At 36.9% G+C, this 13960-nt stretch overlaps 1 protein-coding gene across 2 annotated transcripts in view; it reads left to right on the top strand.

Moving 5' to 3' along the window:
* samd12 (sterile alpha motif domain containing 12) overlaps positions 1-13960 on the top strand; it is a 142926-nt gene that overhangs the window by 24826 nt on the left and 104140 nt on the right. For both annotated transcript variants that reach the window (XM_038277086.1, XM_038277085.1), the window contains exon 2: positions 4602-4810. In XM_038277086.1, the coding sequence (XP_038133014.1) occupies positions 4602-4810 (209 nt within the window). The remainder of the gene's footprint in view (positions 1-4601; positions 4811-13960) is intronic.

The following is a 13960-nucleotide window of genomic DNA, read 5'->3' as shown; positions in this document are numbered from 1 at the left end:
CGGGCAGGTTGCAGGATGACAGATAGTCCATTTGAGTCAGCCTTAACAAGTCACACCGCTGGCTGTCGCTTCTGTGTCCGCCTCGCTGCCTGATGAATCTAAAATAGTGTTTTGGCCTCATGCCTCATAGAAACCCAAGTCTGAAAATGAATAATTCATGGAGGAAAGCACAAATAAAGTAACAAACAATGAAATAGACCTTGGACAGAAATTCATCTGTTGTTCTTTATCTATCACTCACAATTATGTGTTCAGCCACTGCTGAAACAAAACCAAGGTGTTTTTTTTTTTTCAATTCTAACAAGAATGCAGTATAAGATAAATCATACTTATTCAAGAATCACACCAGTTTTATTGGTGACATTTGAGAATAAAAACAAGAAATTTAACTTTGCTATGTGTGTTAAATCATTACTATTATTAGATTATACTCACTATGGATTAAAAATTGTTTATCAAACCACAAAGCAAACATTTTTAACCTCTTCTCTTGGCTACCAGTCCTAATCCCTGTTGGAGGTAAATAATATGTACAGTAAATAAACCATGCATGGAAACTGATGGAGGGATAGATGAAGGGATGGATGGATGGAAATGCATGGATGAATCTGAAAGAATAGATGGGTGGATCAATAAATCTTTCTACTGATGAAAGGATTTATAATTCTGTCCTAGGGCTGACCAATATATCAAGATTGTAATAATATCACAATTTTTTCCAAAAGAGATAGATGAGTGTATACCATTACAACAACATTAAATAACCCCAGAAAATGGCAAACTGCAGTTTGGCTTTTATGAGTTGTTTTCAACAGTGGGTTCCTCCTTGGTCTGACACGGTTGTTTCTTGAGCCTGAAGTTAAACTTTAATCTCTTGAGAAGATTTTTTGGGCCCCCCCCCTTTTTTTTTTTTTACCATTATTATTATCATCCACCTCTGTGATTTGGCATCAATTTTCCTTCTACGACCACATCCAGAGAGGTTGGCTGCACTCCCATGGATTTAAAATTTCTGAGTAATATGTGCAGCTTTAGTCACAGGAACATTAAGCTGCCTGGAGTTGATTTTATGGCCTATATAAAACTTTCTATAACTTTCTAATCTCCAGAGACAACTCTTTCCTTTGCTTCTACTGGTCTGTGCTGAGTGTGGTGCACACCATGTCACAAAACAGTACCGTAACTACCTGTAGTCCTCTATATAGGCCCACTGACTGATTACAGATTGTAGAGACCTCTGATGTTAATTAGTGGAAACACTTTGATTTAACATGCCCCTTTATTTGGTCACAATAAAGGAACGTGCCTTTTTAGGGGTACCATCCATTTTGTACAGGCCTGTTACATTAGTTGTTTTTTTTATCGTTCTGTAGAAACATGATTGAAAAGTAATGTCTGCGTTTAATTTTTTCAATTTCATGGGTTTTTTAATTATTACTTTATAGACAGATTGAAGTTATTTCTGTGACCATTGTGGCTTTTTGCTTTTATTAAAGCTACAGTGTGTAATAATTACAGGGATATACAGTCAGAAATGTAATATATTATACATAACTATGTTATTTTATCATCATCTACGAGCTCAGCCTCTTAACCTTAATATTTGCGTTGCCTTAGAATTCGTTATTTATAATTACATAGGAGCAGGTCTCGCAGCCATGGAGACAGACATCTTTGCGCTACGGCAGCGCAGAGCCAACAAACTAGTGATTGCGAGATCGCCAAAACGTCACAATGATTTAGAAAAAATAACGGGTATATTTATTATCTTAAGTCTACATGAAATCTATACCCTACACAGACTAATGAAATACTATCTGTAAAATTATCTATGTAAACAAACCTCATCACTTGAGAAGGTAGGTGATGCGGACGTCGTGGAAGACATTTTGTCCCGTAACGCTCGCCGTACTGTTGGGGGGGGGGAAGCAGTGGGGGGGGAGATGTTGATGTTGCTGCAGTCTGACCGCTGATGTCGCTAAAAGTTACACACTGTAGCTTTAAACGAGTACCAAAAAAAAACAATTTCATGTGTGTCTACATATAACAACTGAATCAACCCTAAACTGATGTAAAATTAAGCTCAATACTGATTAAAAATTTCTAAGTAAACGTAAAAACAGAACCCTCCTGTTTTTGTGTGTTTCAGATGCATCTAATGCTTTTGACCCAGGTAACCATCAGAAACTGTTTATTAAACTACTTTTCCTATATCAAATGGCACCAGACAAGTTGTAATTTTTGTTGTGCTTTTTAAATTGTGCTTTGATTTATCTGTTAAACTACCATCTTGTAAATCATTTCATGTATGCAGATAATCTGGTCCTCTTGTCCCCCAACAGTGCAGCCTTGTAGCAGTTGCTAAGGGTCTGTGCTAGATATGGTTTGACAACATATTTAAACATAAAAAGACTTTTGTCATGGTTGCTATAACTAAGGTGGATCAAAAGATAAATGTTCTATTTTATAGCGAATCAAGTTTGGGTTTGGCGTGAAATACCTAGGTTTTATTCTGTGGAGTGATTGTATTATTTTTTATGATAATATAAAGCGACTGTTCTGAGAGTTATATAGTCAAGCTAATATGTTGGTGCGTAAATTTAGCATGTGTTCAAATGAGGTTAAAGTGTCCTTTTTTCACTCTCTCTGCACCTCAATTTTAACGGCTCACCTGTGATGTAAAACTAAAACTATAATGGAAAAACTGCAAATAGCCAATTAGGATGCTTTTTGTAATGGATATACCTTTTTTACTTGTTAATTGATCGATTTATCTGTTTTTCTTTAAACGGTAGGGACAACTTTTTGTCTGAAAATAAATAAAGACCATTTATATCGAGATGGTCTACTTTGCAATTTGGTAAATGCTAATATGTTATTTTTCAGAAATAATCTCGTGGTAAACAGCTGTTAAAAAATGTGTCTGACATTGGGGACTAAGCTTAGATTCAGAGTTGTCTTTTTATGATTACCTTATGGAAAGATGTATTTATACATACCATATATTGCCCTGCCGTTTATAAATACCAAGACATCGCTATGGATGGATGATGCTTTGAGTTACTACATGCAGAATGGAGTCAACATTATTTTAAATGTAGTAGGAATGTGAAAATGGAATCCTTCCAAACCCAATGTGGGAATAAAAAATAAATACTCAATACCATTTTTGTTAATCCAGCAAAAATGAAGAAAATGGTGAGGAAACTGCAGTGAAGGGATGGATATAAAATGGTCAGTGTTAATCTTAACTGGTCTATATACAGTGCTGGATGTATACAGTAATATCACCTTTTTATGTGTTTCTATTATCATGCAATCATAAAAGGTTTCATGCCAATTGATTTTACTGCAATGTTTGAGGCTACCGAAAGGGTTGGTAGTCAGGAGCGTGTTGAATATCTTATAAGTCATTGAATTTAAAACCAAACAAAAGAGAAGGAGGTGAAAAAAAAAACAATATGTGTGTTAAAGGTGACCCACTCACCTATTTATGATAATAATCTACTCTAAATTCATGAACTATTGGAAATGATTCCTCAATATGCAAATTGAAACTTAAAAACTTGCTTATTTTTATAAGCGTTAATATGCAAAGAGTATTATTGCTTTTTGTTGTTTGTAGTATAACACTGGAAGTGTCCTAAGCTGGTGGTTTTTAGTTGTTTTTATCATAAGGAGAGAAAGGTGTTTCCTTGGAGCATGCAGGGCCTGCAGCCTGCAGGACGCTGATGGATGAGGGAGGTTCAAGCAGGAGGCTGCTCCGCTCTGGATGGTTGGTCACTCTAGAACCTTCTGTAATATCATAGTAAAACCTCTTTCATTATAGAAGGTTGCATTTTGTTTGTGAAACATCCTGCTTTAACTTTTTTTTTACATAAATGAACAAATAAAGGTAAGCTTATCACATCTTATACCAGTTCCATAAAGTTGTCTCCTATAAGAAATCTTAAATGTCTTTTAAGTTTAAAAAACAAAAAATGGTGTTCAAGTCAGACATATCCATCCTGCTACTTAACTTTTCTAGTAGTTGTGGCTTTGATGCCAATAACCTTTAATTTGACCACATTTCTTGTGTGAGCTTTCTCTTAAATGTTTGTTTACTACTTTTTTAATTTCGGTGGTCAGCCTAGTTTTCTCCTCTTCAGCAATAAGCTTCTCTTTAAAGATGAAAGAGAAACATACATGGTGTCCAGTTATAGGAGGGGTTTATATTTTATCTTAATATGTCCAACATTGGTATCAGTGTCATATCAGACTACACCACTGTGCTGACGACTCTATGGATGCATGATGTGGATTATTTTCTATTTCTCACCATCTGCTGCCATCTAGAGGTTGTTGAGATGCTTGGTTTGAAAACAACTTGGAAAAAATGTTAAAATCACTGACTGTTGATATTTAGGCTTTTACCCATAATTTATGAATTACTTCAACCTTGTCTGACTTAAATTGTTTTTTACAATCAAACCTGGATCCGTACAGCTTAGGCTGATTTTTTTTCAGCAAACTAATGTTTGCTGAAAAAAGAGCAAATAACCAGGAGAAAAGGAGAAAATAATCACATTTCCTTTTGGCTTACTTTTTTCCTTTCTTCACAGCTGTTCACTGCAACTTGAGCCAAAATGGTATTGACCACCAGCTGCGTCCTGAAGACATGACATCTCAGCTGGAGGAGGACGAGGAGTTGGTGAACTGTGAGACTCTCCTGCTGGACGATGACAGCCCAAGCTACCCCGATATCCCCCGGCCTTCGTACCACCGCCGTTCCCCACCACACCGCTCTGTCTCCGAGTCCGAGCTGACCCGGGTAAGAGCCCTAACCATAAAACAAGGATGGAGATTTAAGAGTTTTTTTTTTTTTTTTTTACATTTGTTTTTTAATGTGTTTTAAGCATTCTCTTACTTGTTCTGTTTTCCACCCTCTACCATAATGCACTAAGTTTCTGTGCACCTTTGGATGTACAACACTGCTCAAATCACAGCTTTAACTCTGAATGAACCAGGAAAGAGGCAGATAAAAGCTGCTTTGCAAGTCTGTCAGCTGCTACGTGTTTAGATCTGTTATCAGGAACACAGAGTGATCCTTTACTGCCTCTCCAGAAATAGCCTGATGCTGGAATGGAGGCAGGAATGACTGCTTATTTTACAAAGTCTCACACTCATGAGTAAAATATCTGTCGGTCTGAGCAAGAGGAAGTACTTAAAGGGAGAGGAGGGCTCTGTGTAAATCTTTGAGGGGCCAGAATTAGCCCAGAAGTTTAATACAGTTGCACTTCCCTTTCAGGATCCTTTTTGCTAAATAGGAGTAACTTAAGAGGCCATTGTTTATCATTCTTAACTAGATAATCTGGGTATGAACATAATCTGGTTAGAGGACAGTGGCAGCCTAGTGGTTAGGGCATAGAGCTTGGAATCCTGAGGTATGGGAGTTAGAAACCCACTCCCACAGACTGCCACTCTGGGTGTCTGAGCAAGACTCTTAACCCCCGATTTCTCCCCGGGTGCCCCACAATGGCAGCCCACTGCTCCCCAAGGGGATGGGTTAAATGCAGAGGTACACTTCTCCAATGTGAGATCAATTAAAGTTAAATTATAAAAGAAAAACAAGAAAAAGAAAAAGGGTAGGTGGTGATTTTAGGATTATCCAGAATCTTCAGAGAAAAGCCCAGAAAAAAAAGGTTATGATTAAAAATAGCAATTATTCTCACTCTTAGTCACATGGCTAAAATGGGTCATTAAAAAAAAAAAAAAAAAAAAAAAAAAACTATGATCACCAGGTTGCATTGTCAGACATTTTTTATGATGTTAAATAAATAAATAGGTTGAACTCTCAACTCTCTGGATCTAACCCATTACCTTGGGGAGCAGTGGACTGCCACTGTGCAGCGCCTGGGGAGCAGTGTGGGGTTAAGGGTCTTGTTCAGAGACCAAGATGGCTGGCTGTAGGGATCGAAGCAGGTACTTGCAACCTTCTCAGAGCACAAGTACATTGCTCTAACTACTAGGCCAACACTCCAAAGTTGTTTAGTCTGCATTAAACATTCCTGTGCAGTCTGACATTTTGACTTCCTCAAATGAGAAATGAGACATGTTGTACATACATCAAGGAAAAATGTATTAATCAGCATGTTTCAGAATAAACATGCATGCACAATAAAATGTTGAATTGTAGAGTAATGCACTTCATCTAAATTTTAGAAGCCCTTCATGAAGATTGAAAGCCTTTTTCAAATATTAATTTTAACGATTATATTAGACTGGCTGATGCCTTAATTTGATTAAATTCATAAATTAGTCTTGCTGTTCATTAAGATTTAATTGGTGAAAATCTGGATTATTTTCCATGTATACACTCCTTGGATCCCCTAAGTTCAGAACAATGCCAGCCTCTTAGATGTTTACTATTATATTTCTAATTGTGTAACACCACAATATCTGTTGTGTTTTTGTTTCACAGGCTTGTTAACAGCTTCTATATAGTTTAACTTTGAATTCAGGTCAACTCTCAGTAGGTATAACAGAAATAAAGATACATTTTTTAAAATTGATTTCTGTCATTTATAGTTTTATTCATTGAAACAATTTGATTCTTTATTGAAGACTAAAGTTTAATTCTGACATGTTTGTTGAACGAAATCATGGGGAAGTAGGTTAAATGGAAGAAGTTTAATGGAAGCTAAATGTAAAGTATATCCATTCTTCTCATTAATCCAAATATGCCGTGTCATCATCCTGCAAAGACTTCCCTTCTTCTTATTAAACTTTTTAAAAGGCAGTAAGTTCCAGTTGCAGATCATATGACGTGTTTGATGTGAAAAACGTGTTTCCATTGCAGTTCTGCAAAATACAAGCAAAAAAAACAAAAAAACATCAAAGTGTTAATACTTTTTACTAAAAATATATATTTTTTTGAAATATCAGTGTTTGGATCTAGCAACTTAATTTTGGTAATTACAACTTTTGCAATTTGATGGTTAATGGAAAAGCAGCTACTGACGGATAGGGTTGTCAAAAGTATCGAAACTCAAAAAAGTATCGATACTTACATGTTCTATCCGGATACAATACTCGTTTTTAAAAGTATCGATACAGTGCCACCACCAGTGGCACCTAAGCAGTCATTCATCTAAAGTGCAGAATAGAGGACAATGCACATTCAGAACACTGTGTGATTGAATAATTCTGTGCACTTTTCAGTTTCAGACTATTTTTTTTGTAAGAGGTTCAGCTGCTGAGAATTATTTTAGTTTCTTAACCGGTTTGGTTGGTTTTATTGTTATGTGTGCAAAGCATAGCCAAGGAAGGAACACTTAATTTTAATTTTATACGTTTTTTATCAAGCTTGCTTAATATTGTGCACAGCATACAACCTTTATTGTATTTATTTATTGTATTTTATTTGTTAATGAAAATATTTCTGTAGAATTTTGGATTCTTTGTTTTTATCCTTGTGGTATCGAGAATAGTATCGAGTATCGAGTATTTTCCTTAGTATCGGTATCGAGTTGAAAAGTTTAGTATCGTGACAACCCTACTGACGGATAAACAAAACTTTCAGATGCGTCTCAGTTGTGTGAAATGGACCTTTATCATTGACAGATTGGAGCCAAAAATCTGCTATCTAGATCAGCTATGCATTTACAAACTATTTACAAACAAAGTCATATACTCCCTATTTTAAGGGAAAAACAGCTGCTTTTTATTGTAAAAGCAGCATCAGGATTCTAGCACAGTAACTGAACCACTAGAGATACAGACTTAAACCCCTTTTTCTAGAGACTATTTGTGCAGAATTTAATCTAAGTTCAAAACCTCTAACCGCTGTGGTAGCAGAAAGTACCAGCATGCTGCTGCAGCACATTTTACATGCCTGACTTTGGGATGACCTGTGGTTGTCCCACCTTTATTATGAGAATGGGAACATTGAATTTTTGGGTTTGAAACAACTGGAAATGTTGGAGAGCAAAGAGGCCTGTTTAAGTTTACAAGCTGCAAAGGATGCCAAAGTCACGTGAAAAACTTGGGGACCCTAGAGAACTGCTCAACAAAATCACAAGGATGGGTGCTTAAAAATAAAATATCAAACATTAGCTCTGGTTTAAAAAATTGGTTCTATAATGTGTAACTGATCCGACTGTGCTTGGCATCTCAGTGTCAAGTGTCTGCATTAGAGTTAACATTCAAATTCTTTTGGAGAGATTCCAGCAGATCAAGTGCATCAATGCTTAAATTATGAATAATGGTAATGTGTTCCATTAGCAATGCGGCCTCTTGGCTAAAAGCATTTATTAATACATGCAGAGGCTGAGCTAAACCAAGCCAAAGCATGTTAAGGTCAATTAAAGTCACAGTGACACAACTGAGGCTCCAGTGATGTGCAGGTATTAAAGAACGCCGCTCCGTTTAGCTGGTGCTGCGCTTTGAAATGTAATTTCAAACTTAATCCATCTAATCTGATGTAGTGTTGGAGCATATAATCTAATATAGGAACAGGGCGTTCTCTTTGGGATGGGATACTTTAGTAAATGTCAGATGTTTAGATTGTTAGATAAGTGTTGCATTTGCATTTTTTATTTTTCTACAAAGCGTACTAGTTTTTGCTCTCTTTAACCCATGAATTAGTTCATATTTTATCCAGCTACAGCCAGACATCTCTATCTACAATGAAGTGGAAGGAAAATGATCCATTCCTGTCAACTGATTAAGTCTAATAGGAGATGCAAGTCTTTTGGACATTGCATTAAATGCAGACAGGTCTGTTAGCATCTATTTACAGTATAACTCTTGTCACAGATTCAGGTCTGGGCTTTGACTAGGCCGTTCTAACCCACTAATTGGTTTTGATGGCTGGATGATGAACACATGCTCCAAGACTTTTGTATCCTCTAAGGTTTCTGGTCCAACCATCATCCTATCGACTCTTTCCAGCCCTCCTGTCCTCTCTAAAGTATCCTCGTGGCATAATACTGCCACTGCCATGGGTCCAGCTGTTAGATTCAGGGTGCAGTTTCACTCTGCACAGGAACGCATTAAATCAAATGTTTTTGTTTTAAATGTGGTGTAATACAATGATAATAATCCGAGAAGAAAAATAAAAAACAGGTTTATAGAATGCAGGGCTTTTCAGTTTCAAGATAACTCAAAATAATTCAAATTAGAAAAAGATAAATCATTTAAATTATTTGTTTTTGAAATTATTAAAACAATAATTAAAAGTTTGGTTAGTAGAAAGCCATATAATGCATTAATGCATAATTTCAGACTTTGTGGCAGAACCAAAAATCCTTTTGGGAACACCTGGAGCATTATGTTTTCAATTAGGATCTGAATGGAGGGAATGTGTCGAATCTATTTCATTATGAAACTTGATAAATTCACTGCTAAGAAATTAACGGCCTCTAACCCAACAATGACACAGCATTTCCTGTCATCATCTCAGTATTTAGATTTCAGCTCCATAAAAAACTTGGAGCTCCATAAAATGTGCAGCTCCACAACAATGCAAAACGTTGCTACACTCAGTGTTCAGTGTCACCTTTAAAAAAAAAATCTGTAATTGATACAGGGTAGGGCTTGCAGCCGTTGCCAGTATCACTCTGTACATCTTTTGGTTATTTAATACTTCACTTTTTTGTTGTTGTCTTAAAATACACTACGTAAAGTGAAAATGTTTTTTTGTGTGTGGAAAATGGATGTTTAATTTTATTTTTTGGATAACACAAAATAAAATGACTGTAAAAACAGAAACCAATAAGACTTCAGAGACCCAATGTGACCCAAATTTGCTCCTGCTGCTTAGTCAAAGAATAAAACGTCTTTAGAAAATTACCCGATTATGAGTTTTAGGCTGCGTTCTAGCTGCAGGTCTTAATGCTCAGTTCAGATGTTTGGATGAAATCTGTTTTCTGTTTGCTTGTTTTTTTGTGGTCATTCAGACTACTTCTTAAATGCAGCCACCATCAGACTCCAGTCTGAATGATTCACAGCCCCAGTGCAATCTGCATCCACAGAAGGACAGTGCAGAAGTCACATAGTGGAGCTGGCTATGGAAGTAAAGATGCATGTCATCATCTCTCTGTTATTATAAATTTTCTACAGTGTTATGATCATATCATAACAGGACAAAGAAAAGTAAAAAAGAGCAGAATTATTAACACTGTGTTTTTGTGGAGCAGTGACTGCTGTGCTGGAGAGACGTCCAGATGATGACTTAAAAGTAAAAAGTGATACGAGCATTCAGACTGCAGATGCCTTAAAAACTGTTGGATATATATCTGATTTAATACCACATATAGAAGTGGCACGAATTGCATATTTTGTTGTAGGTGAAAAGATCAGAACAGGGCCACTCTGTCTGCCATGAAAAAAATCAGATAAGAGTCGCATACGGGTAAAAAGATTGGATTGGATCACATTTTCCTGCAGTGTGACTGTAGCCTTAGACATGACCTGTCCTCCACAGAAATCTACCTACAGACCTGCCGGCTCTGTTGCTTGGTTTCATAATGCTGTTTGTTCACCAAACTTTTTAATAAAAACACTTCATGTACTTCAAGTATCAGCATACAGATCAAGCCCAAATAAAAACAAATTTTATGATGAGACCTTTTAACAATTCTTAAACACGTATTAAACTATTTTTGATTTTATATATTTATTTACCTATATAATAATTTTGGAAGAAAAAAAAACAATAACCCTCCATCTTTTACTTGACACTGATTAAATCTAAACTCATAATAATGTTAGTATTTTAGTGCACCTATGTATTGCTTTCTGAATCATGGCTTAGATTTGTAATGGAGGCAGAGCATTTACCACAGATTAAACATGATGTTTAAAAATGGATTCAGAGTCAGCGGCAATGGAGCTAACATCCATAGCAAATCACCATATCTCGGTATCAATCAATATGCAGCTCAAGGTGAGTTTATCTTGATTGCCATTAACACGCCCTGCCATGCTTTATAGGCCCTGCTGAATTTCAAGGTTGGGGCCCCTGAAGAGGTCTCCTAACGCTCTCTTTGTGTTCGGGTGAAACTGGCCTTGCCTGGAAAACCAATTTTAAACAGAGGCTCCTTATTAAAGCTCAGTAATTCATCCAGAACAGCTGTCCGCTCCAGCTCTCTTAGCAGTCGCTCGGCTCACACACATCACTGCCTCGCCCTCCTGTTCATGCATCTTCCAGATTAATTAAGAGAAAGGTGGGTCTCATCTTCTGCCAGTTCTGGTCTGAGAGAGTCTGGGCGAGGCGGATCGAAAGAGGAGCTGAGGGACGGTGGCCAGGGCTCTTAATTAGCTGCAGAGTGGCAATGCTACTGACAGCATGAGGCTTTGTGCCTCAAGCAGCCTGTCACTTGGTCAACATGCATGTTAAGCAAGGCAGGAGGCCCTCCTGTATTGGATGCAGTTCTCCACTATATTTAAACCTGGCTGCAGCACTCAGTTAGCACACCAGAGGGCAGTATGTGATAGGGAACCCTGTGGTATGAAATATGCAGGGAGGTTTATTGCAACCTCGGAGTAGTGAGAGATAGAAGAAAGACTAGAAAACCACTTAAACCAGAAAGGAACATCTGTGCATTGGCTTACTTTAAGCTTTCATTCTACAGTCAAGATTAGAGAGTTTATAGGAATTATAGATTTACTATGGCGTTAAGTTTCCATTCTCCTGTACGGTTCCTACTTCCATCAGGCAGGTATTGATCAATGTTTATCATAGCCTTAGGAGCTGCACTCTTTGTTTTCTTTTACTTTGAGAATTTTAAACTTTAGTTAGCAGTTTTCTGAGACAATAGTAAAAACGGCACAATCCTAATCCACTGAAACAAAGCTGTTCTGTTTCTCTTTTTTTGTGTCAGTGTGTTGGTGTCGGTTCAGCAAGAAACCTGAAAAACATAAAAAAGTTTACTCCTCTTGGTTATTTTTTTTTTATTAAGGGATAATTCTAGGACCTGTCTTACAACATGAAGTAGGCCAAAATATCTCAAAAAGCCACTCCTTATATGCTAGTCAGACATCTAGCACAGTGTTAAAATTGATTTTTTTTAAGGTTTGGGGACGCAGGTGAAAGCCGTTGTACCTAAATATGCACTTTGCACACTGAACAGGACTTTCTCAGGACTGGCTGATGGACCAAAGGTACTCAGACGAGCCCTAAGAAGACTTATCCAGGTAGTCCAAAAGAACCCCAAACAACATTAAAGCACTTCAGGATTCACTTACCTAGTTAATGTTTATTGTTCAACATTTAAATAGAAAAAGGGCAGAAAGGGCGTCCATGAGAAGGTTTCAAGGCAAAACAAAGAACCACTTATTGAGCAGAAGATAAAGACAGATTTCATAAGAATCAGGATGCTGTGCTCTCGTTAAAACAGCTCTGTTCTCCACAACCTCCTAGATAACAGATACAGACCATCCCTGAAACACATGCATGGCAGTGAAGATGCCTTTGATTGGCTAATTTTTATCACAAAGTGAAACTGACATGTTGTTTGCATAATATTTTATTGTTTAAAATGAATTTTGTGAACTGTAGCTTATAATTTGATACCACCTTTGTTGGCTCCATACATTTGGGCCAAATGAAGGCGTTATTACTCTTTCTGTCACTTAAATCCAGCACCCTCTGGTGATGGATTTAACAAAGAAGACATATAGGCTTGATCTAAATACCTTAAATCAGCAAGGTAACCTAGGCCACAGAGGAAGAGCATCCATGGTCAACATAATGAGAGCTGACCAAATAGTGCTGGTACTATGTAGTTCCTACCTACCGCTAGGAACTATATAGTTACCCACAATCCTTTGATTGACCAGAGTTATAGGCAGAGCCCACCCCAGTTGAACAAAAGTACTTTATTTTTGCATGTGTATTCTGTGTGACGTGTACTAATGTACACCCCTTCATAGGTTTTAGGTTTATACTAGCTGAGAGGTTCAACCGTTAATTACATAAATGTAACTTCTGTTTTTTGTAGTTTTTTTCCCACTCTAGTTTGTAGTCCCAATTTGACTAGTATCATTCATGTGCATGTCCGCCGAGTTATGACGTTCTTATGGTTGACGGCTGCCAGGATTCAGTACAGCAGTCCAGAGCTCTTTTTCTAACATAGATAGTGTTCTTACTTCTCCTCAGGAAAGATGAAGGAATAGGAGTGAAAACAGTAGGTAAGAGCTACAATTAGAGGTATTCAGATCATGCCATAGTTTTAAAAATGGTCAACTGTAAACCTGATTCTGGCCATGCTAAGTTCATTAGGTATTTTGCCATAGTAACTGGGTCAGATTCAAAGCCAACCAGCCTTATGAAACCCAAATTACAACAAAACAAGCCAGAATTTACCAACTAAACCTGGTTAATGAACAAAGCCCGTTTTGGCCCGTTGTACTCTCTTGAGTAAAAATCTTGCGGAGAATATTTATTGATCAGTTTGTGACCTTAATCTTTAGTGCTCTTGGGTTATACAGTGAGACAATAATCCAATAGTATCAGCAAGTTATCATTTGAATGACCTGGACAAACCTGTGTTTAAAAATCCAGTCTGACAATGTTGGAGTCAAAACGACTAATCACTGGAATTGTCATCACAAAATAATTGTAATCAAGTAATTATGCTGCAACACAACAAATGTCAGGTTTGTGTTTTCTTAAAATAATTCTACAGAATTAAACTGTTAATTCACAAGGCTATGTGGGGTTTAACATAAACCTGCAAGCTTGTTGTCCTTATCAGAGAACAGGAGACAACGGGTTGCAAACTTTCCACACCTTATAAAATGCTTGCAGTTCACAGGAAAGCTGCTTACATTACAATAGAATTACAATAGTAAGTAATAAGTAATAGTAAGCTCCACTTCTGCTTGACTTTCCTCTGTGTGACCCAAAGTTTGTTCTCCTGTCCTAAGAAATAGCTTTAGGAATTAGATTAATTAATTTTTTGCTAAATTATTAATT

The sequence above is a fragment of the Cyprinodon tularosa genome, unplaced genomic scaffold (genome assembly GCF_016077235.1).
Source record: "Cyprinodon tularosa strain WSP-4 unplaced genomic scaffold, ASM1607723v1 ctg13, whole genome shotgun sequence".
Classification (NCBI taxonomy): Eukaryota; Metazoa; Chordata; class Actinopteri; order Cyprinodontiformes; family Cyprinodontidae; genus Cyprinodon; species Cyprinodon tularosa.
This window is presented reverse-complemented; position numbering and strand designations above follow the sequence as displayed.